At 38.6% G+C, this 23,795-nt stretch overlaps 1 protein-coding gene across 4 annotated transcripts in view; it reads left to right on the forward strand.

Moving 5' to 3' along the window:
• LOC131815695 (ABC-type organic anion transporter ABCA8-like) overlaps positions 1 to 23,795 on the forward strand; it is an 82,267-nt gene that overhangs the window by 47,054 nt on the left and 11,418 nt on the right. For all 4 annotated transcript variants that reach the window (XR_009347818.1, XM_059147526.1, XM_059147527.1 and 1 more), the window contains 9 exons: positions 494 to 660; positions 3,692 to 3,825; positions 4,765 to 4,902; positions 7,079 to 7,189; positions 12,150 to 12,323; positions 12,519 to 12,632; positions 14,366 to 14,485; positions 21,859 to 21,927; positions 22,401 to 22,492. Coding sequence is in view for 3 of the 4 variants with exons in the window: in XM_059147526.1 (XP_059003509.1) it covers positions 494 to 660; positions 3,692 to 3,825; positions 4,765 to 4,902; positions 7,079 to 7,189; positions 12,150 to 12,323; positions 12,519 to 12,632; positions 14,366 to 14,485; positions 21,859 to 21,927; positions 22,401 to 22,492 (1,119 nt within the window). In the remaining variant the exon portion in view is untranslated. The remainder of the gene's footprint in view (positions 1 to 493; positions 661 to 3,691; positions 3,826 to 4,764; positions 4,903 to 7,078; positions 7,190 to 12,149; positions 12,324 to 12,518; positions 12,633 to 14,365; positions 14,486 to 21,858; positions 21,928 to 22,400; positions 22,493 to 23,795) is intronic.

Raw genomic sequence — 23,795 nt, forward strand, 5'->3', positions numbered from 1 at the left:
TGGGATAAGCCATAGCCTAAGAGTAAGAAGAGAAGGAACCAAGGATAAGTGTCCATTTTGTCATCTTTAATCCAGAGGTGGGAAAGGGGCAGAAACTCAAGAAATGAATCAGAGAGTCTAAAATATTTTGTTTTCCTTATATAGGAGCCTTTTCAAAATCTGCATCTTTTTCTTCTTCTTAATTTCTACCATTGTCTCTTTTAAAAGTCACTGAATTGTTTCTACAATCATAAGGTATTTGCCAGACGGAAACCTGGAAACCATTTTTATCTTCTTTTTACTGAGAATAAATAAGCCCCAAGACCTCCACAAAGCCATGAGGATTACAAACATGGTTGCTAGCAAGTTAAAACTAGAAACTACTTCTCTATACTCTACTAGAATTAATTCCATAATTTTCATAATCTCTTGATCTCATCACATCATCATCCACTCAGTTCTGAAAGGTTCAGAAATGACTGTGCATTCACGCTGGCCCTTTTCTCCTGGGTAGGCTCTTGATTCTAGGAGTTGGAATTTGCCCCCTTCTTTTGAGGACTATCCACAACAGAATAGATGAAATGAGCTACACTTGGGAGCTTTCTCCGCATTTATACTTCCTTGCTCCTGGACAATCACCACACGATCCTCTCACTCAATTACTGATCATCAATACAACAGGTAATGATGGGGTGTGTACTCCATTCCTAAACACATTCCCTGTTACGAGCATTACTTAGAAAACATAAAATGTGAGAGAAAAAAACGAGCTTTGGGCTTCTTCAGCATAAAACCACTCATGAGTCTTGAGGGTGATGAGTACAAGCCCAAAATGGAGAAGGAACTAGGGAAGGATTTGCTGAGGAGAAATAAATTTTTTGGTGGCTGTGTGCAAAATGAAATGCTTACAATTCAGTGGGTTTGAGTGTATTTCACAGAATTGTGTGACCATCGTTACAACTTATTTTATGACATTTTCATCTCAAAAAAGAAATTTCATACTCACTAAGTACTCACTCCCATTCACTTGTCCCCTGCTCAGAGAAAGCACAAGTTTTCTTTTTGTTTCCATGGATCTGCTACTTTGGACATTTAACATAAGTAGAATTATGCAATGTAGGTTCTTTTATGACTGACCTCTTTCACGTAGTATGATGTTTTCAAGGTTCATCTATGTTGTAGCATGTTTTAATATTTAATTTTTTAATTGTGGAATAATATTCTTTCCTGGGACTGTGCTACATTTTATTTATTATTCATCAGTTGATGGTATATTCCTCCAATAACTGGCTATTATGAATATTGCTGCTATAAAAGTCCAAGTTTTTGTATGTACATACTTTTTTTTTCATCTCCTTGGGGTATAAAACCCAGGGGTCATATGGTGACAGTATTTAGCCTTTTGAGGAACAGCTAAACTCTTTTAAAGTGACTATCCCAATTTATTGTTATGCTAAAAGTTTGTGAAAACTCCAGTTTCTGCATATTTTCACCCAAATTTGTTATTTCCTTTTTTGGTCATACCCCTTTTAGTGTGAATCAAGTAGTATCTTGTGGTTAGATTTGCATTTTGCTAGTAACTAGTGACCTTAGGCATCTTTTCATGTACGTCTTTTCATTACTGACCATTGTATATCTATCTTTGGAGAAATGTCTTTTAAAATATGGGTTGTATGTCCTTTTTATTGAATCCTAAGTGTTCTTTATATATTCTAGATACATGTCTCTTCTTAGATGCAATAGATCCTCACTATTCACAGATTCTGTATTTGCAAACCTATCTAGTCAGGAAAATTTATTTGTGACCCCAAAACCAATACTCTTGGCTCTTTCATAGTAAGTCACAGACATGCTCAGAGAAATGAAAAATTGGAGTCGCCTGATGCACAATTTCTAGCTGAGGTAAACAAGATGATGGTCTGCCTTGTTCTTTCAGGTCTCACACTATACATAAATATCCTTTCTATAGTCCATTTAGGGCAATGTTTTTCACACTTTCTTGCTTTTTTGGGTGATTTTGCTGTTGAAAATGACCCCCAAGAGTAGGGTCGAGGTGCTTTCCAGTGTCCCTAAGTAGGGAAGGCTGTGAGGTAACTTGCAGAGAAAATATATGTGTCAAATAAACTTTGTTCAGGCATGAGTTATAGCTCCATTGGCTGTGAGATCAATGTTAATGAATCAACAATATATACACCAAAACATAAAAATATGGTGATATATTGATTGATCAAAGAAACTGTTGTGACCAGAAGCTCACAGGAACTGAACCTTGTGTTTCTCTTCAGAGCAATAATTGAGAATTCACTAATTCCATGTTTGTGGTGATGTTAGAGAATATATGTACCATGAATAATAAGAATCAATGGCAAATATTTTGCAAATATTTCACCTCACCCTGTAGATTGCCTTTGCATTTTCTCATTGGTGTCCATTGAAACATAATGTTTTAATTTTTATGAGGTGTAACTTGTTTTTTTTTCCCTTGCTTGTGCTTTTGGTGTCATATCTAAGTAAGCTTTACCTAACCCAAGATCACAAAGATTTACTTCTATATTTCCCTCTAAGGTTTTTATACTCTTAGTTCTTACATGTAGGTCTCTGATCCATTTTGAGTTAATTTTTTTGTATGGTGTGAGGAAGGAATGCAACTTCAATAGCTATCCAGTTATCTTCCTAGGAGGGTCTGGACACCAACCTTTCTCATTCCTTCCAGTCCCATGTTGCAGAAACTCCATCCCAGGCAGTGAGAGGTCTGGAGTTCTCTTCGTCCAACCACCCCCTACTCATAAGTTGGAAGCTCTATCCTAGGCACAAGTTCTTGACTAGATCCAGTCAGAGGGGATCTTCTGTCATACTAATCAATGACAGGGAATGAAGGTGTAGGTTTTTTTACTCAAGTGCCATTATCTTAGTGTTCTTACCCAGATTTATTAGATTATCTTAAATAAATGTGGAGGTTTTTTTCTTTTTTCATTTTCTGTATGCCCTTAAAGCAGTCAGGAGATTTTTTTTTTAAAGATTTTATTTATTTGACAGAGAGAGAGATTACAAGTAGGCAGAGAGGCAGGCAGAGAGAGAGAGGAGGAAGCAGGCTCCCTGCTGAGCAGAGAGCCAGATGCGGGACTCGATCCCAGGACCCTGAGATCATGACCTGACCCGAAGGCAGCGGCTTAACCCACTGAGCCACCCAGGCGCCCGGCAGTCAGGAGATTTTAACTTATTGGATTTTTAGTGATTTTCACAAGTTATGGTTGCCTTTCTAGGGGAAGTCCACAAACCTCTCCATGCCTTCATCCAACAAGCTATCTTCCCAATTCAAGACACATTTTGAAAGTCAGTTAATAAGGTAGCAGTAGTAAAATGAGATTCAGCCATCTTGGTTGTTAATTACTGGAGATTATCTGTGTCACTAAAACTTGAATTGTTATGGCCATTCAATGCAATATTCTAGGGGAAAACATCTATTCTAAATGCCATATGGTGGTAAAAAAGACTTTCACCTTTCACATTAGCAGTAATCAGAAGCAAATAAATATAAAGTAAATTGAATGACAAGTGAATAGACTTAATTCAAAGTAGCAAGTATGTTCTGATGTAGAAAAATATCCTGACCATATTACAGTAAGGATCACATAATGACATTAATTATAATTTTACTATACAACCTGATATTGATTTTCTAAGTTTTGTGATATACCTATCTACAACTCAGGGGCAAGCATTGATGACTTTATACATTCTGTGGAGCATCAGAACATAGCTTTGGAAGTGGATGTATCTGGAACCAAAACTGGCGTCGATGACCTGTCTTATAATGGAGCCATCATTGTATCTGGTAATACAGAGGTATGCTGGTTTCTGTTTCATAATGTTTCCCAAAGGTGTGGAAAAGCTAATATAATACCAGTGTACTCAGTTCTCCCCTTTAGGAAATAAAATGAAAAGCAAATACTGCTTTTATTACTTAATGAGTGGCAGTCATTAATATGATGAATAATTCATACCTCAGTCATTGTCTACCAATACAAATGACATGTATTAGCAAAATAAATACTATATAATACCCACTGTCAAGTGCATATTTGAGTCCAAAGATCTCAGATTTCCTCTCAGTGATTTTACTATACATATATTGTGAAACCTCTGTTTTATTCTTTTAAAGATGTTATTTATTTATTTATTTGACAGACAGAGATCACAAGTAGGCAGAGAGGCAGGCGGGGGGGCGGGGGAGCAGGTAGAGCAGGCTCCCTGCTAAGCAGAGAGGCCAATGCGGGGCTCTATCCCAGGACACTGGGATCATGACCTGAACCGAAGGCAGAAGCTTTAACCCACTGAGCCACCCAGGCACCCCTGTTTTATTCTTTAACAGTAATAATTGATTCTAGCCTTAAGCCAGACATCTGGTGTCTTGAAAATAAGATACAGCCTACGAATATGTTTTGTTTTCCTTACACAGTGTGTGTTTTTTGCTTTATTTGACATCATTTTAAAAACATGATCTTCTTGTTAAAATATTGAATTTTGGGGCACCTGGATGGTTCAATTTTTAAGCATCTTCCTTCAGCTCAGGCTGGGATTCCAGGGTCCTGGGATCGAGTCCCACATCAGGCTCCCTGCTCGACAGGAGCCTGCTTCTCCCTCACCCACTCCCCGTTTGTGTTCCCTCTCTCACTGTCTGTCAAATAAATAAATAAAATCTTAAAGAAAATAAATTGAATTTTGACCTCTTCAGAAAAAAAAAAAAATCTTTAAGAATTTATAACCTTTCTTTTTTTATTTTAGAATTACAGTTTTTCATTAGCATGTAATACCAAAAGACTAAATTGCTTCCCAGTTCTTATGGATATTATTAGTAATGCACTACTTGGAATGATTATACCATCAGCACATATCCAAACTGACAGAAGTACCTTTATAGTGGTAAGTATATTGACTCTCCTCCATAAGGATCTGGTGGAGATCACTCTTCTAAGTGCTGTGATCTTGTTCTTATTGAGTAAACTACTGAATAATAAATCACCATTTGGATTCATGCTAGCTCCTGGTTTTGAAAAATCAATACACTTTTACAGCTTCAATTTTTTAAATAATCTCTATACCCAACATGGGGCTTGAACTCTCAACCACAAGATCAAGAGTCACATGCCCTACTAACTAACCCGGCCAAGTTCCCCTAGAGTTTCAAATTTTTTAAGGCAAAACAGAACTAACAAAATATTTTTCGAAGAGAATGGGACAAAAATGAACTTATGCGGCACTGAGACTAGCGCAAAAATAGCAAAAGATGGACTGAAGGAAAGGAAGGAGGGAAGGGGGTAGGGGGATAGAGAGGAAAAGAAGTTGAAGTCTTAGTAGTACTTTTAGAAATACTACAAAAGGAGAAAAAATTAGGACAAAGTTCAGGCCAAAATTGCAGACTGGTTACATTAGAATTACTCCAATTTCTTGTAATAAATAGTCATTATCTGAGCCAACTCTAGACCTACCAAACCAGCTTTTTCATACCTGGGGGAGGCATTGGGGACGGGGTGGGGGTGGGGATCCCAGGTGATTAGATTATATACCATCTTGTAAGTTTGGAAACCAGAATACCTATTAGAGTTTGTAACTATTCCTTTTTTATTATTTCCTAAATATATTTCTTCCTCTTAGAGAGTTCTTCACACACAGAGACCATATTTTTAATACTACAAAGTAATTTTGTACCTGAGATAGGGCCTGGAACATGATAAGCAACTAATTAATTTATTTGTTAAATGCATAAATGAATGTCAGAGGTCAGCCAATTATCTATATTCCATACCACTATAGGGTTTTATATACGGGTTTTATCTATGGCCAATCCACTATTATTTTTATACACTCCTGCAAGATCTTGAGTTAATTTCTTACAACATACGTCAAGTCATGGTGTGTTCAGAAAATAAAAATCCCTTTCATTAAGAATGTGTACGAAGGTAAATCATTAAAGCAAAAATTCTAATTCTCCATTAAATATTAGTTGATTTTAGAACCTACTCTATGGTTCATTTCATTAACCTCCTATCAGTTTTCTAGTTTCTGAGGGAGGATACAAACTGAGTAATTTGCCTTGAGCTTCCATCTATGAAAACATTCTGTTTTAGCCACAGGAAGTTTGACACCAGCCACTTTAATTAACCTTGTATTTAGGTGCCCAACATCTGAACTTTGATATCTCCAGCAACTCATTTCCTGTTCTATTTGAATTTACCTATTCACTGCTCAAGTAATAGTCTTCCATAGCTTTAGACCTTGTGTCTGTCCTGCTCAAAGTCATGGGCTTACCACTGAGTACTGAACCCACCCAGCTTGTAAGGTGTTCTGAAAAGGTCCTGTCAATAAGCCCAGATTTCACCTTCCCATAGTTAGCAAGGGTTTCTCTCACGGTCAGGTTGAAGAGGACCAGACTCTGCTTACAACTTTTTTCAGTAATATGTGTAATCAAACACTACCTAGGTAGATCATGAAAGTAACATGGGAACTGCTTTCAGGAGAGTCTGTGAATCTTCGGTCCTCAAAGATTTTTCCAAACAGGAGCAACAAATGTGTGTGGCCAAGGTCAAAGGTTTTTCTTGGAGATTTCACTTCCCCTTCTCAGACTGTAATTTATAACTCTTTTTGAACCTTCGAGCAGTGTTTATCTGATTTCGAGGTATACCTAGACAGATACTGATCATCACTGTGCCAATAAAACATCTGATAGGATTTTTTTGACTCAAGCTATCACATTTGAAATAATTAAATAGGAGTTAAAAATGGAATGTGAATGATCATTATTTATTGTTTACTGTAAGAGATGCATAATGTAAGAAAATGACAAACCTTAATCCTTTTTTATCTTCCAACTCTGTCATATTATCAATTCATTCACCTTCTTTGAGTCATTTTCCTTACCCATGAATTGGGATAGAAAGCCAAGAGTTAAGCTTCAAATTTGGAACCAAAAATGGATAAGGAAAGAGTTTGGGGACCTAAGGGAAGAGTGTATATCATTAGTTTAATATTTTTTAAAATGTATTCCAGAAAACAAATTTTGAATCTGTTATTCAGCTCATTGTATTCTTTGCATTTTCAGGACAGAGAGAGTAGTAGTCCATACGAATTCCAAGTATATACCATATTCTGGTTGATTTTGATATCCTCATGTTCTCCTTATATTGCCATGAGCAGCATTGATGATTATAAGGTAATAATTAAACCTTCATTATTTTGTACAGATAGAAGCTGAAGGTAATATAATTATAGGATTTTCCTTTGGGCTATTCATGCATGTTTAACAGAGCAGCCAACTCAGCAAGAAGTCCTAAGATATAACGTGTATTTTTTTTTTTAAGATTTTATTTATCCATTTGAGAGAGAGAGAGAGTGAGAGAGAGCATGAGAGGAGAGAGAGTCAGAGGGAGAAGCAGACTCCCCGTGGAGCTGGAAGCCTGATGCGGGACTCGACCCTGGGACTCTAGGATCATGACCTGAGCCGAAGGCAGTTGCTTAACCAACTGAGCCACCCAGGCGTCCAACATTTTTTAAGTCTTTATAAATATAGGGATAAATATATAGATTGCAGATAGAGAATGATTCTAAAATTTACACAGAGCCTAGAACAGACAAAACTTTGAAAAAGAAAAAAACAATGTTGGGTGAGTTATGCTTCTGACTTCAAGGCTTACTACAAAGTTATAGGAAAGAAGAATGTGTTGTATTTATTTAGGAGAGTAATATGGGCATATGAAATGAAATAGACCACTTAGATATTACCAGTTGATTTTCAGTAAAATCAGGGAATTCAGCAAATTTTACCAGAACAACCTGATACTGATATATGAGGAAAGAAAATTTTTCTCAACACTCACCTCATGCCATATACAAAATTATTTTGAAATAAATCATAGGTTTTGTGGTAGGCAGTTATTTCCTAGATGGGACAGAATAAGCATATGCTTCAAAGAAAATGAGAGCTTGAAACTCATCAAAGTTAAAACCTTATTCTTTGTAAAACACCAATAATAAAGTAAAAAACTTTGCCGGGAGAAAAATATTCACACACTCGTACATTTAACAAAAGCCTTGCATCACGCTTGTGTTGGCAGCACAGAAATTAGATTGGGAAGATTTGCAGAAGCGTAACAGTGTCCCTACACAATGTCACAAAAATCTGTGAAGCGTGCCATCTTAAAAAAATATTATGTCAAGAATATAAAGAACTTTTAGTAATAGAAGACAGCCTAAATTTAAAGATAGCCTAATTTTAATAAAATATAGCCTCAGTAATAAAAGGTAGCCTATTTTAAAGATGGACAAAAATTTGAACAAACACTTTACCAAAGAAGATATACAGAAGGAAAATGCTCCCATAAAATATCAGAGTAATCAGGAAAATAGCCCCAATGAAGTCCCTCTACTCATTTAAATAAAATGAATAACATTAACATGACTGAGGATTTGAGGATTTGGAAACACTGCAACTCTTACGCTTTGTCAGCAAGAATGTAAAATGCACAATCACTTTGCTAAGCAATTTGGCTCTGTCTTGTAAAGTTAAAAATACATATATTGTATGGCCCAGAATTTCTCTCCTAAGTATTTACCTGGGAGAAAAGAAAACATCTTTCCGCAAACAGACTGGTACATTACCATTCTTGGTAGTTTTATTCATAATGGCCAACAATCTGAAACAACCCCAATTTCCATCAAGCTGTGAATTGATAAATAAACTCTCGTGTGGCCATATCGTCATGTGATTTCATGTGTGATTCCACATCACGGAATACTACTGAACAATACAAAAGAAGGAACAACTGAAAATGTGTCGGCATGGGTATGGCTCAACTTAGACTGAGGGAATTAAGACAGAAAAGAGTAAATCCTGGATGATTTCATTTATAGGGAATTCTCAGAAAGGTAGAATAAATTCATAGTGACAGAAAGCAGACCTGATAAAACAGACCAAGATAAAGGCTATTGACTGTAAAGGAGCATGGGAAATTGGGGGTGACAGGGAATGAAAATGCTCTATACTTGATTATGAGTGTGGTACAGGGATATATGCATTTGTCAAACCCCATGCAACTGTACACTTAACAGGGATATTTTTCTTTTTTTCTTTTTTAATTAATTTGTGGAGCGTAACAAAAAGCATGGAGGACCTGGGGAGTTAAAGAGGAGAAGGGAGTTGGGGTAAATTGGAAGGGGAGGTGAATCATGAGAGACTATGGACTCTGAAAAACAGGGATATTTTTCAAAATTACATTTCAAAAGTTAATGAGGGGCACCTGGGTGGCTCAGTGGGGTAAAGCCTCTGCCTTCAGCTCAGGTCATGATCCCAGGGTCCTGGGATTGAGCCCCACATCAGGCTCTCTGCTCAGCGGGGAGTCCGCTTCCCCCAACCCTCTCCCTCTGCCTGCCCCTCTGCCTACTTGTGATCTCTGACTGTCAAATAAAAAAAATAAAATAAAATAAAATAAAATCTTCTGAAAAAAAAGTTAATGAAAAAAAAAATAACTGAAATAAAAGAAAACAGTATTTTGAAAATGGGACAACTCAGATTAAAAAATAAATTTCAATGTTTAATGGACAATCTGTTTATAATTTTCATTTACAGGTACTCTTTCAATAATCCCAGTGAATTTTCAATGTATCTACAAGTATTTGGAGGACCTTGTAAGATGAAGATTTTGATTCAGTAGTTCTGGGTGGAGACCAATTTTGAGCGGCAGTCATAGGGTGGTGAACTTATGACTAATCAACCCAGGCCAACTCACTTCAGCTTTATTTACACATCTTAATAGAATATCCTTTAATGGTTCCATTTTGGTAACTTCTACACAAAATGACCTTGTCTAACCATCTTTATCTGTTTGAAACTTCCTCTCTCTTCAAAGTAATTCTGTTGTCCAAAGGAAGGGAATGCTATCAGAATAATGTCCTCTTCTCTTCCTAGTGTAGAACCTCCAGGAATCTTGGGGAATGCTATTTGCTGGCCTGATGTAACTGTCAGCTATCCTGCTGTTAACATAGTCCTAATTTAAAAATGTCTCCCACAGGGATCGCCTGGGTGCCTCAGCTGGTTAAGCGTCTGTCTTCAGCTCAGGTTGTGATCCCAAGGTCCTGGGATCAAGTCCCACATCAGGCTACTTGCCCGGTGGGGAACCTGCTTCTCCTTCTGCCTTCCCCTCCCCTTGCTTGTACCCTCACTTTCTCTCTGGCAAATAAATAAGTAAGATCTTTAAGAGAAAAAAAAAAGTCTCCCATAGGAAACACACACACTCTTTCTCTGGCCTATGTGATGCCACAGTTCCATCATGGTTCCAACACCATGCCACTGTCTATCTCCCTCTAGTGGAACATCTCATTCTTCCCCATTGTCTCTAAATTCTGGAACTCCTTAGACACCAGCCCTTATCTCTCTTATCATGCTAGATGTCATTTTCTCCTCAGTAAGCTCATTGAACCTGAGGGCTTCAAACCTCCTTTGCCTAACCCATCACTCACAGATTTGACTGCACCCCAGATCTCTAATTTCTAACATTCCCTCCAGGGTGATCTGAACTCCCTTCTCAGGGTCCCCACTGTGAGCAGCATCACACACTCAAACTTCACGTCTCTAAAGCTGAATTTATGGTATTCTTGAATGTGTACCCCCTTCCATATTTCCTGTCTCTGTAGATGGCAGACCAGGCACGCAGGTGCTCTGTCAATAACGTGAAATCACAATTCATCCCTCTCATGGCTTCATGCACAGATCAGTCCGGTACTAGAACCTTGTTAGACATTGTGTGAACTGAACAGAGCTGTGATGGGAGATTTGGATAAGTATCCTTAGGTCCGATTACATCTAAGACAGGAGCCTCATTTAGCTAATCAGAGACCACGAGCAAATGAATTTAACTATTTATAAGTAGTTTTAAAAAATGTAACTTAGGATGTTTATTCAGAGAAAGACAAGGAATACAAAGTACATAATATTTATGAATGTAATACTATTTTATATATATTTATTATATACAAAGAGTGAGCACAAGTCTCTCCCCAAAGATGATATAGTTTATAAGTATAAAATACTGGGGCGCCTGGGTGGCTCAGTGGGTTAAGCCGCTGCCTTCGGCTCAGGTCATGATCTCAGGGTCCTGGGATCGAGTCCCGCATCGGGCTCTCTGCTCAGCAGGGAGCCTGCTTCCTCCTCTCTCTCTGCCTTCCTCTCTGCCTACTGGTGATCTCTCTCTGTCGAATAAATAAATAAAATCTTTAAAAAAAAAAAAAGTATAAAATACTATACTTTATATTCTACATAAATATATAATATAGTATGTATTCTTATATAATATAAAATTGCTTTATTCTTTTAATTATATGTAAATGATGCATTGGGGTTGTTTTGGCATAACACACATTCAAAGATTTATTAACCATCCAAATATTTATGCATATGTAGATCAATGTTATTACATGAATAAATATCACATACTTTGTATTCCTTGTCATTCTCTGAATAAACATACCAAATCCCATACTTTAAAATTACTTATCAAGTGGTATGGGGTTTGGCACAAATTAAATAATTATGATAAACAAACAATTTTGAATATACTTTTTCTTTTAAAAATAGTTACATTCGGGGAGCCTGGGTGGCTCAGTCAGTTAAGGGTCTGCCTTCGGTTCAGGTCATGATCCCAGGGTCCTGGGATCGAGCCCCACATTGGGCTCCCTGATCAGTGGAGTCTGCTTCTCCCTCTGTCCCTCCACCACTCATGCACTTTTTCTTTCTCTTGGTCTTTCAAATAAACAAATAAAATCTTTTAAAAAATAGTTAATTTGCTGATGGTCTCTGATTAGCCAAATGAGGCTCCTATCTGAGATGTAATTTGATTTACATTCCTGTACATCATTCATCTCTCTGTAGTTTACTGTCATTACACTTGGACCTTCCTTCACATGATTTCTACCGGGTGTGGGATAAACATCCATACTGTTAACCAAAGCAGCAAACTGATTATGTTTGGGACTCTCCGTATCCCTTGGTCCAGCTGCTTATAGCATGTTGCAGAATTATTACAAATGAAAATTTTGCTTGAATATTTCCTTCCATAAACCACATTTTCTGAAGCCTTAAGTTGAAATACCACTTTGTGTCTTTGCCGTGTTTTAATCAGAGCAAAGTTCAGTCCCAGCTGTGGATTTCGGGGCTCTTCCCTTCTGCGTACTGGTGTGGGCAGGCGTTGGTGGATGTTCCCATGTACTCCTTGAGCTTCCTTCTTATGTATTTGATAGACTACGGCTTAAACTTCGACGGCACTCTGATGACCCTTATAAGTGAGATTATACAAGTAAGTGACCATCTTCACAGAACAAATATCATTGTATGCTTTAAGGAAAGCATTTGAAGGGGCAAACTGTTTGCCTTGATGTTTACATTCTTGCAAATCAAATCACTGTAGAACCTGGTGCTCTGACAATCTTTTGGACCCTAACATTTTCTTAAATTGCATTTGTCTTTAACTAAACATTCCTGTTGATTTCAGATCCTGTGCTCTTTTGGCTATGCTGCCTCCCTTATCTTCCTGACATATGTGATTTCATTCATTTTTCGCAAGGGGAAAAGAAATAGTGGCATTTGGTCTTTTTGCTTCTTTATGGTAAGTGTATGGCTTGTGAACATTCATTTTATGTATTTAAATAAAGAATTCTGAGCCATTCCTTTAAAATGGGCCCTCAGTAGAATGAAAAATTAGTATTATAGTCTAAAATATTTTGTTTTCCTTATATAGGAGCCTTTTCAAAATCTGCATCTTTTTCTTCTTCTTAATTTCTACCATTGTCTCTTTTAAAAGTCACTGAATTGTTTCTACAATCATAAGGTATTTGCCAGACGGAAACCTGGAAACCATTTTTATCTTCTTTTTACTGAGAATAAATAAGCCCCAAGACCTCCACAAAGCCATGAGGATTACAAATATGGTTGCTAGCAAGTTAAAACTAGAAACTACTTCTCTATACTCTACTAGAATTAATTCCATAAAAGCAACACTTATTTTATCTAAACTAGGAAGGAAAAATATGTGTCATCTCCTAGTATCTAATTTCCTGTCATTCCAGCGGCCAAAAAGTAAATTATCATTTCAACAAATATTAGTTGGCTTCCAACAGCGTGTCACAAACTAAGACCAATAACACAGAAAAAATAGTTTCAACCCTGAGAGGGAACTCAGAGGGTAAACACAGAAGAAAACAGCCACTTACTAAAGCAAAGTGGGAAGGAAAAGATTATCTCTTTTTCAGAGATTGTTTCTATGACAACCAGAGTCAGGAAGGATTAACTTAGGAAAATGAGAGCACAGATTTGCTTGAGGAGTTTAAACCTGAAGAGTGATATTTTAGTAGCTAGAGAAGACTGGTGATTCTGTGTGTGAACAGAAACTCAGGGGAGAAAGTCCAGGTTTGTCCTGGGAACAGGTAATCATCTGGCATGGGTAAGGAGAGGAAAACGTACAGCATGGGCATGGTCCTAGTTATGGTAAAAATATTGGTTGGAAGCACATTGGCCTTTAATGACACACTCAAGAGGGGCGCCTGGGTGGCTCAGTGGATTGAGCTTCTGCCTTCGGCTCAGGTCATGATCTCAGGGTCATGAGATCAAGCCCTGCATCAGACTCCACATGCAGTTGGGTGTGTGTTTGAGATTCTCTCTCTCTCTCTTTCTATGCCCTCCCACCACACCCCGTTCACACGCTGTCTCTCTCTCTCAAATAAATAAATAAATCTTAAAAAGAAAGAACTATACTTTTCGGAAGAATATGCTGAATGCCTTAAAAATAGTAATTTGTTACACAAAGAAGTACAAAGACTTTTAGGAAGCTTTTATTATTGCAGTGTTTTAGAAGAAAAAGTCTGAGAGCTCCTGTTATCCCTGTAACTATCTCTTATCCCTGAATTTTGAATTTGAGTACTTCTACTGAAGCCACTCCAGGCTGTTCCATGTGTTCCCCACTGGTGTCCCTAATGGAAGTCTCCTCTCACTGTCGCCATTACATCATTCCCAGGAGATGTCCGTTTGTGTTCCCTCGGATTAGTGCTTATCTACTAATTTTACCTGCAAAACAAATATAATGCCAACTTTCTTCCTTTTCTGAAATGAAAGTAAGCTATCTGTTAGATCCTAGATTTATCCCATCACGTCTCATTCATGACGCTCTGCGCTAAAGGAATCTAACTAAGTCACTGAGAGAACATGTCAATGGAGATACACTGATTGCCCTTGCGTTTCTGAGGTGGGAGTTGAAATTAGGAATATCCTCAAGATGAACCATCTCAATATGGAGAATATGTGGAAATGCAGAGTGGTTAACATGCATATCCGTATCTTCTTTAGATCTGCAGCATCTCTGTGTTTATATTGTTCTTTGAGAGCTTTGGACATGTCACCCTGTACTGCATCACCTTTCTGGTACCACAAGCCACGTTAATTGGCTGTATGTTGTTATATTATGAGGTAGGTAATGCCACTGTCTGCCCCATGTCGTGAAAATGCTTAACCAGTTGTGGAAGCTATGCTCGGCGTTGGGGCCCTTGCCCATGCTGAATATACATGACATTTAAAGATGTCTACCTCATGGATGCCAGTTGAATCCCTCCCAGATAGGCGGTGTGTTCCAGTTAGAAAACCTGGTCCTGGTCCATGTGTGGGGAGACAGGGCGAAGGGTAGTAGGCAATAGAGCAGCCTTTCTACACTCCTGGGTGCTCGGTTTCAGGAGGAGGCAAATGAAATATCACTAATCTTTGGGATCTCAAGATTCTAGAGAGGCTTTCGATAGGAATAAAATCCCCCTCCCCTTTTTTTCTAACTGATTGATAGAGAACTATCAACTACAAACATATAGATAGAGAAGTAGAATTATAGACTTCTACAAAAGGAACAAAGATACAGTACATGAGTGACAATGGGGAAAGGGAGGGGAAAAAAAGAAAGGGGTTTTCTAAAGGATCAATGGGCATAGGAAGCTGTATGAAGCTCTGGTAAAAATATTGGTTGGAACCACATTGGCCTTTAATGACGCACTCAAGAGGGGCACCTGGGTGGCTGGCTCAGTGGGTTGAGCTTCTGCCTTCGGTTCAGGTCATGATCTCAGGGTCATGAGGGGGACAAGGAGAAACCCCATTTCTCTCTGATTATTTGAAGAGGCTAACAGAGATGCCCAAGATTGTCTTACCAGGTAAGGCATAATTGCTAAATCCTGTTGCTTCAAATAAAAGTACAGTGCCTCATCAACCTCGGGAGGAAGGAATACCACCACTTACTACACATTTTGGAATGGGCATCTACCAATACCCATGGTGAAATCAGGCAACGTGTTAACAGAGCTGTTCAGTGGGTCAGTTCACATTCATATAGAAAAAACTCATGACGGAGGAGTCAAGATGGCGGAGAAGTAGCAAGCTGAGACTGCTTCAGCTAGCCGGAGATCAGCTAGATAGCTTATCTAAAGATTGCAAACACCTGAAAATCCATCGGCAGATCGAAGAGAAGAAGAACAGCAATTCTGGAAACAGAAAAACAACCACTTTCTGAAAGGTAGGACCGGCGGAGAAGTGAATCCAAAGCGACGGGAAGATAGACCCCGGGGGGAGGGGCCGGCTCCCGGCAAGCGGCGGAGCAACCGCGCACAAAATCAGGACTTTTAAAAGTCTGTTCCGCGGAGGGACATCGCTCCAGAGGCTAAACCGGAGCGAAGCCCACGCGGGGTCAGCGTGGCCTCAGGTCCCGCAGGGTCACAGAAGGATCGGGGGTGTCTGAGTGTCGCAGAGCTTGCGGGTATTGGAACGGGAAAGCCGGCTACAGAGACAGAGCCGACAGTAAGCTCGCAGCTCCGTGTTACCTTGAACCGGTCGCAGGCTCGGTGAGCTCGGAGCACGGCCGGAGGTCAGGCAGACGGGAGTAACTGGGCGCTGTTCTCTGAGGGCGCACTGAGGAGTGGGGCCCTGGGCTCTCGGCTCCTCCGGGCCGGAGACCAGGAGGCCGCCATTTGTATTCCCGTCCTCTGGAACTCTACGGAAAGCGCTCAGGGAACAAAAGCTCCTGAAAGCAAACCCGAGCGGATTACTCACCCCGGCCCCGGGTAAGGGCGGTGTAATTCCGCCTGGGGCAAAGACACTTGAAAATCACTACAACAGGCCCCTCCCCCAGAAGATCAACAAGAAATCCAGCCGAGACCAAGCTCACCTACCAAGGAGTGCGGTTTCAATACCAAGGAGAGCAGCAGAATTCCAGAGGAGGAGAAAGCCAAGCACGGAACTCATGGCTTTTTTCCTGTGATTTTTTTTAGTCTTGCAGTTAATTTAATTTTTTCTTTTTCATTTTTTTTTTTTTTTTCTCGCCTTCGGGTAAAATTTTTTTTTTTTTTAACTGTTACCTTTTTCTTTTTTAACGATTTTTTACTAGTTTATCTAATATATATATATATTTTTTTACATTTTTCTTAGGTGTTTTCTTTTTTAAAAAAAAATTCTTTTCTTTTTTTTTTTTTTTTCTTTTTTCTTTCTTCCTTTTTGAACCTCTTTTTATCCCCTTTCTCCCCACTCACGATTTTGGATCTCTTCTAATTTGGCTAAAGCATACTTTCCTGGGGTTGTTGCCACCCTTTTAGTATTTTACTTGCCCCTTCATTTACTCTTATCTGGACAAAATGACAAGACGTAAAAATTCACCACAAAAAAAAGAACAAGAGGCAGTACCGAAGGCTAGGGACCTAATCAATACAGACATCGGTAATATGTCAGATCTAGAGTTCAGAATGACAATTCTCAAGGTTCTAGCCGGGCTCGAAAAAGGCATGGAAGATATTAGAGAAACCCTCTCGAGAGATATAAAAGCCCTTTCTGGAGAAATAAAAGAACTAAAATCTAACCAAGTTGAAATCAAAAAAGCTATTAATGAGGTGCAATCAAAAATGGAGGCTCTCACTGCTAGGATAAATGAGGCAGAAGAAAGAATTAGTGATATAGAAGACCAAATGACAGAGAATAAAGAAGCTGATCAAAAGAGGGACAAACAGCTACTGGACCACGAGGGGAGAATTCGAGAAATAAGTGACACCATAAGACGAAACAACATTAGAATAATTGGGATTCCAGAAGAAGAAGAAAGTGAGAGGGGAGCAGAAGGTATACTGGAGAGAATTATTGGGGAGAATTTCCCCAATATGGCAAAGGGAACAAGCATCAAAATTCAGGAAGTTCAGAGAATGCCCCTCAAAATAAATAAGAATAGGCCCACACCCCGTCACATAATAGTAAAATTTACAAGTCTCAATGACAAAGAGAAAATCCTGAAAGCAGCCCGGGAAAAGAAGTCTGTAACATACAATGGTAAAAATATTAGATTGGCAGCTGACTTATCCACAGAGACCTGGCAGGCCAGAAAGAGCTGGCATGATATTTTCAGAGCACTAAACGAGAAAAACATGCAGCCAAGAATACTATATCCAGCTAGGCTATCATTGAAAATAGAAGGAGAGATTAAAAGCTTCCAGGACAAACAACAACTGAAAGAATTTGCAAATACCAAACCAGCTCTACAGGAAATATTGAAAGGGGTCCTCTAAGCAAAGAGAGAGCCTACAAGTGGTAGATCAGAAAGGAACAGAGACCATATACAGTAACAGTCACCTTACAGGCAATACAATGGCACTAAATTCATATCTCTCAATAGTTACCCTGAATGTGAATGGGCTAAATGCCCCTGTCAAAAGACACAGGGTATCAGAATGGATAAAAAAACAAAACCCATCTATATGTTGCCTCCAAGAAACACATTTTAAGCCCGAAGACACCTCCAGATTTAAAGTGAGGGGGTGGAAAAGAATTTACCATGCTAATGGACATCAGAAGAAAGCAGGAGTGGCAATCCTTATATCAGATCAATTAGATTTTAAGCCAAAGACTGTAATAAGAGATGAGGAAGGACACTATATCATACTCAAAGGGTCTGTCCAACAAGAAGATTTAACAATTTTAAATATCTATGCCCCCAACGTGGGAGCAGCCAACTATATAAACCAATTAATAACAAAATCAAAGAAACACATCAACAACAATACAATAATAGTAGGGGACTTTAATATTCCCCTCACTGAAATGGACAGGTCATCCAAGCAAAAGATCAGCAAGGAAATAAAGGCCTTAAATGACACACTGGACCAGATGGACATCACAGATATATTCAGAATATTTCATCCCAAAGCAACAGAATACACATTCTTCTCTAGTGCACATGGAACATTCTCCAGAATAGATCACATCCTCGGTCCTAAATCAGGACTCAACCGGTATCAAAAGATTGGGATCATTCCCTGCATATTTTCAGACCACAATGCTCTAAAGCTAGAACTCAACCACAAAAGGAAGTTTGGAAAGAACCCAAATACATGGAGACTAAACAGTATCCTTCTAAAGAATGAATGGGTCAACCGGGAAATTAAAGAAGAATTGAAAAAAATCATGGAAACAAATGATAATGAAAATACAACGGTTCAAAATCTGTGGGACACAACAAAGGCAGTCCTGAGAGGAAAATATATAGCGGTACAAGCCTTTCTCAAGAAACAAGAAAGGTCTCAGGTACACAACCTAACCCTACACCTAAAGGAGCTGGAGAAGGAACAAGAAAGAAACCCTAAGCCCAGCAGGAGAAGAGAAATCATAAAGATCAGAGCAGAAATCAATGAAATAGAAACCAAAAAAACAATAGAACAAATCAACGAAACTAGGAGCTGGTTCTTTGAAAGAATTAATAAAATTGATAAACCCCTGGCCCGACTTATCAAAAAGAAAAGAGAAAGGACCCAAATAAATAAAATCATGAATGAAAGAGGAGAGATCACAACTAACACCAAGGAAATACAAACTATTATAAGAACATACTATGAGCAACTCTACGGCAATAAATTTGACAATCTGGAAGAAATGGATGCATTCCTAGAAACATATAAACTACCACAACTGAACCATGAAGAAATAGAAAGCCTGAACAGACCCATAACCAGTAAGGAGATTGAAACAGTCATTAAAAATCTCCAAACAAACAAAAGCCCAGGGCCAGACGGCTTCCCGGGGGAATTCTACCAAACATTTAAAGAAGAACTAATTCCTATTCTCCTGAAACTGTTCCAAAAAATAGAAATGGAAGGAAAACTTCCAAACTCATTTTATGAGGCCAGCATCACCTTGATCCCAAAACCAGACAAGGATCCCACCAAAAAAGAGAGCTATAGACCGATATCCTTGATGAACACAGATGCGAAAATACTCAACAAAATACTAGCCAATCGGATTCAACAGTACATTAAAAAGATTATTCACCACGACCAAGTGGGATTTATTCCAGGGCTGCAAGGTTGGTTCAACATCCGCAAATCAGTCAATGTGATACAACACATCAATAAAAGTAAGAACAAGAACCATATGATACTCTCAATAGATGCTGAAAAAGCATTTGACAAAGTACAACATCCCTTCCTGATCAAAACTCTTCAAAGTGTAGGGATAGAGGGCACATACCTCAATATCATCAAAGCCATCTATGAAAAACCCACCGCAAATATCATTCTCAATGGAGAAAAACTGAAAGCTTTTCCGCTAAGGTCAGGAACACGGCAGGGATGTCCATTATCACCACTGCTATTCAACATCGTACTAGAGGTCCTAGCCTCAGCAATCAGACAACAAAAGGAAATTAAAGGCATCCAAATCGGCAAAGAAGAAGTCAAATTATCACTCTTCGCAGATGATATGATACTATATGTGGAAAACCCAAAAGACTCCACTCCAAAACTGCTAGAACTTATACAGGAATTCAGTAAAGTGTCAGGATATAAAATCAATGCACAGAAATCAGTTGCATTTCTCTACACCAACAGCAAGACAGAAGAAAGAGATATTAAGGAGTCAATCCCATTTACAATTGCATCCAAAACCATAAGATACCTAGGAATAAACCTAACCAAAGAGACACAGAATCTATACTCAGAAAACTATAAAGTACTCATGAAAGAAATTGAGGAAGACACAAAGAAATGGAAAAATGTTCCATGCTCCTGGATTGGAAGAATAAATATTGTGAAAATGTCTATGCTACCTAAAGCAATCTACACATTTAATGCAATTCCTATCAAAGTACCATCCATCTTTTTCAAAGAAATGGAACAAATAATTCTAAAATTTATATGGAACCAGAAAAGACCTCGAATAGCCAAAGGGATATTGAAAAAGAAAGCCAACGTTGGTGGCATCACAATTCCGGACTTCAAGCTCTATTACAAAGCTGTCATCATCAAGACAGCATGGTACTGGCACAAAAACAGACACATAGATCAATGGAACAGAATAGAGAGCCCAGAAATAGACCCTCAACTCTATGGTCAACTAATCTTCGACAAAGCAGGAAAGAATGTCCAATGGAAAAAAGACAGCCTTTTCAATAAATGGTGCTGGGAAAATTGGACAGCCACATGCAGAAAAATGAAATTGGACCATTTCCTTACACCACACACAAAAATAGACTCAAAATGGATGAAGGACCTCAATGTACGAAAGGAATCCATCAAAATCCTTGAGGAGAACACGGGCAGCAACCTCTTCGACCTCTGCCGCAGCAACATCTTCCTAGGAACAACGCAAAAGGCAAGGGAAGCAAGGGAAAAAATGAACTACTGGGATTTCATCAAGATCAAAAGCTTTTGCACAGCAAAGGAAACAGTTAACAAAATCAAAAGACAACTGACAGAATGGGAGAAGATATTTGCAAACGACATATCAGATAAAGGACTAGTGTCCAGAATCTATAAAGAACTTAGCAAACTCAACACCCAAAGAACAAATAATCCAATCAAGAAATGGGCAGAAGACATGAACAGACATTTCTGCAAAGAAGACATCCAGATGGCCAACAGACACATGAAAAAGTGCTCCATATCACTTGGCATCAGGGAAATACAAATCAAAACCACAATGAGATATCACCTCACACCAGTCAGAATGGCTAAAATCAACAAGTCAGGAAATGACAGATGCTGGCGAGGATGCGGAGAAAGGGGAACCCTCCTACACTGTTGGTGGGAATGCAAGCTGGTGCAGCCACTCTGGAAAACAGCATGGAGGTTCCTCAAAATGTTGAAAATAGAACTGCCCTATGACCCAGCAATTGCACTATTGGGTATTTACCCTAAAGATACAAATGTAGTGATCCAAAGGGACACATGCACCCGAATGTTTATAGCAGCAATGTCCACAATAGCCAAACTATGGAAAGAACCTAGATGTCCATCAACAGATGAATGGATCAAGAAGATGTGGTATATATACACAATGGAATACTATGCAGCCATCAAAAGAAATGAAATCTTGCCATTTGCAACAACATGGATGGAACTAGAGCGTATCATGCTTAGCGAAATAAGTCAAGCAGAGAAAGACAACTATCATATGATCTCCCTGATATGAGGAAGTGGTGATGCAACATGGAGGCTTAAGTGGGTAGAAGAATAAATGAAACAAGATGGGATTGGGAGGGAGACAAACCATAAGTGACTCTTAATCTCACAAAACAAACTGAGGGTTGCCGGGGGGAGGGGGTTGGGGAGAAGGGGGTGGGATTATGGACATTGGGGAGGGTATGTGATTTGGTGAGTGCTGTGAAGTGTGTAAACCTGGTGATTCACAGACCTGGGGATAAAAATATATGTATATAAAAAATATATGTTTATAAAAAATAAAAAATAAAAAAAAAAAAAAAAAAAAAAAAAAAAAAAAAGAAAAAACTCATGAAACCAAAAAACTTCCTAATTTCACCATTCTTTTTCCTTTTGCAGGTGGCCATATTTTATTTCTTGACTGAAGAAGAATTAGCAAGTGTGGAGGCATTTCTGATAGTCTTAATTGTAAGAACACTCTTGTCTTTAACAGTATTTGTGTTTTTACTCTACTGAATCTTTTTAATTCCTTTACACACAGTGAAACATTTTTTTTATTAAGATAGACCAATGGATATTAAGATAGACCTATGGATAGACCATGGAGATAAAGTATTTGTAAAATATGGAACAAATTTTTCTCAAAGATTGACTGACCAGGTAATATGCTTCTCAATTTTTGAAAACACTGTACCAGTTTTGGAGGAAGTGACATAAAGTAATGGCATTCTATAATTAAATTTGTTTCCATTGTTCTGTAAACAAGATTGAAAATGAATTTGATAGTTTCACAATTTGACAAATAGATCATTGGAAATCCGTAATGGTTTTTTCAACTGTGTCTTTGGAGAAGTCTGACTTCTCCTATTTTACTTCCGATGTGAAACATTTTTCTCTGAGTGTTCCTGACCATGGATCTCTCTCTCTCTCTTTCTTCCCAGCCTTTCCTTCATTTTATCATCTTCCTTTTTATTCTTCGATGTCTGCAATGGAAGTTTGGAAAGAAATCAATGAAGAAGGATCCCTTCTTTCGGTTGGGAGAAATCAAATTTACTTCTTTTATTTCAATCATTAATACTTAAAATATTTTTTGTGCATGAACTTAACCAATCAGTAAAGAACTGCCAAGTCCTGGGATAGACCGAGGTAGCCACCAGGCACCAATACAAAAAACAGAGGTCTAAATATCTAAATCAAAGAGGATTTTAAGTACAGGGGGAAACGGACCCGCGACATTGAGTATTAAGGGCTTGGACACTATGTGCAGTAGAATGGTGGGAAAAGCTACATGTCACTACTTCAATTAAATAGCAACCCATTTAAGCAGATTGGCAGTTGAAGGAATGTTGTCAATCCAGGAAGGAAGAACGAGTGAGCAAAGGACCAAAGACAGCAATAATTATGATCTTTGCCTGTGTAGTAAGAAGCCCAACTGGTGGGTCACAGACTGGTCCAGGTATTTATGGGACTTAAAAGCTGAGACTGTCTTTTTTGCACTGTGCGAGGATACGGCCATAAGCATCTTACTCCCTCTGGGTCGCCCATTGGTTTCATCTTTACCTATTAGAGACAGTTGAGTGGGCAACTTCCAAGATGACCTTTGACTCTTTATCTATTCATCTTTAACTAACAGTTAAAGATTAACAGACAGTTGAATGGGGAAGGCGAAATCTAAGATCAGTATGGGGGATTAGGTTGAGGTGAGAGAGAATAGAATATGGGTCTGAAGGACCAGAGGAGGAGAAAGTGAATCGGACACATTATTTCCAAGAAATGGCCAGGTTTCACAGAGACCAAGCATCTGAATTGTATTTTCTGATAACATCCTGACTTCAAAAATTCTGACTCATTATCCCCATGGGAATGTAATCATACCAACATGGCAGTGGTGTTAAAGCTAAGGTTTCCAGAAAAATCACATCATCCAACTCTGCTCTTGAAATCCTCTGTAGATTGGAGAAAGACAATGATCCTATGATCTCCCTGATATGAGGAAGTGGAGATGCAATGTGGGGGTTTGGGGGGTAGGAAAAGAATAATTGAAACAAGATGGGATCGGGAGGGGGACAAACCATGAGACTGTTAATCTCACAAAATAAACTGAGGGTTGCCAGGGGGAGGTGGGTAGGGAGAGGGTGGTGGGGTTATGGACGTTGGAGAAGGTATGTGCTATGGTAAGTGCTGTGAGGTGTGTAAACCTGGCGATTCACAGACCTGTACCCCTGGGGCTAATAATACATTATATGTTTATTAAAATGTTTTTTAATTATAATAAGAAAAAGATACAAATTAAATTTTTGGAAAGAAAAGGCAAAAAAATAAAAATCCTCTGTTAG

This window comes from Mustela lutreola, chromosome 15 (assembly GCF_030435805.1).
Source record: "Mustela lutreola isolate mMusLut2 chromosome 15, mMusLut2.pri, whole genome shotgun sequence".
NCBI lineage: Eukaryota > Metazoa > Chordata > Mammalia > Carnivora > Mustelidae > Mustela > Mustela lutreola.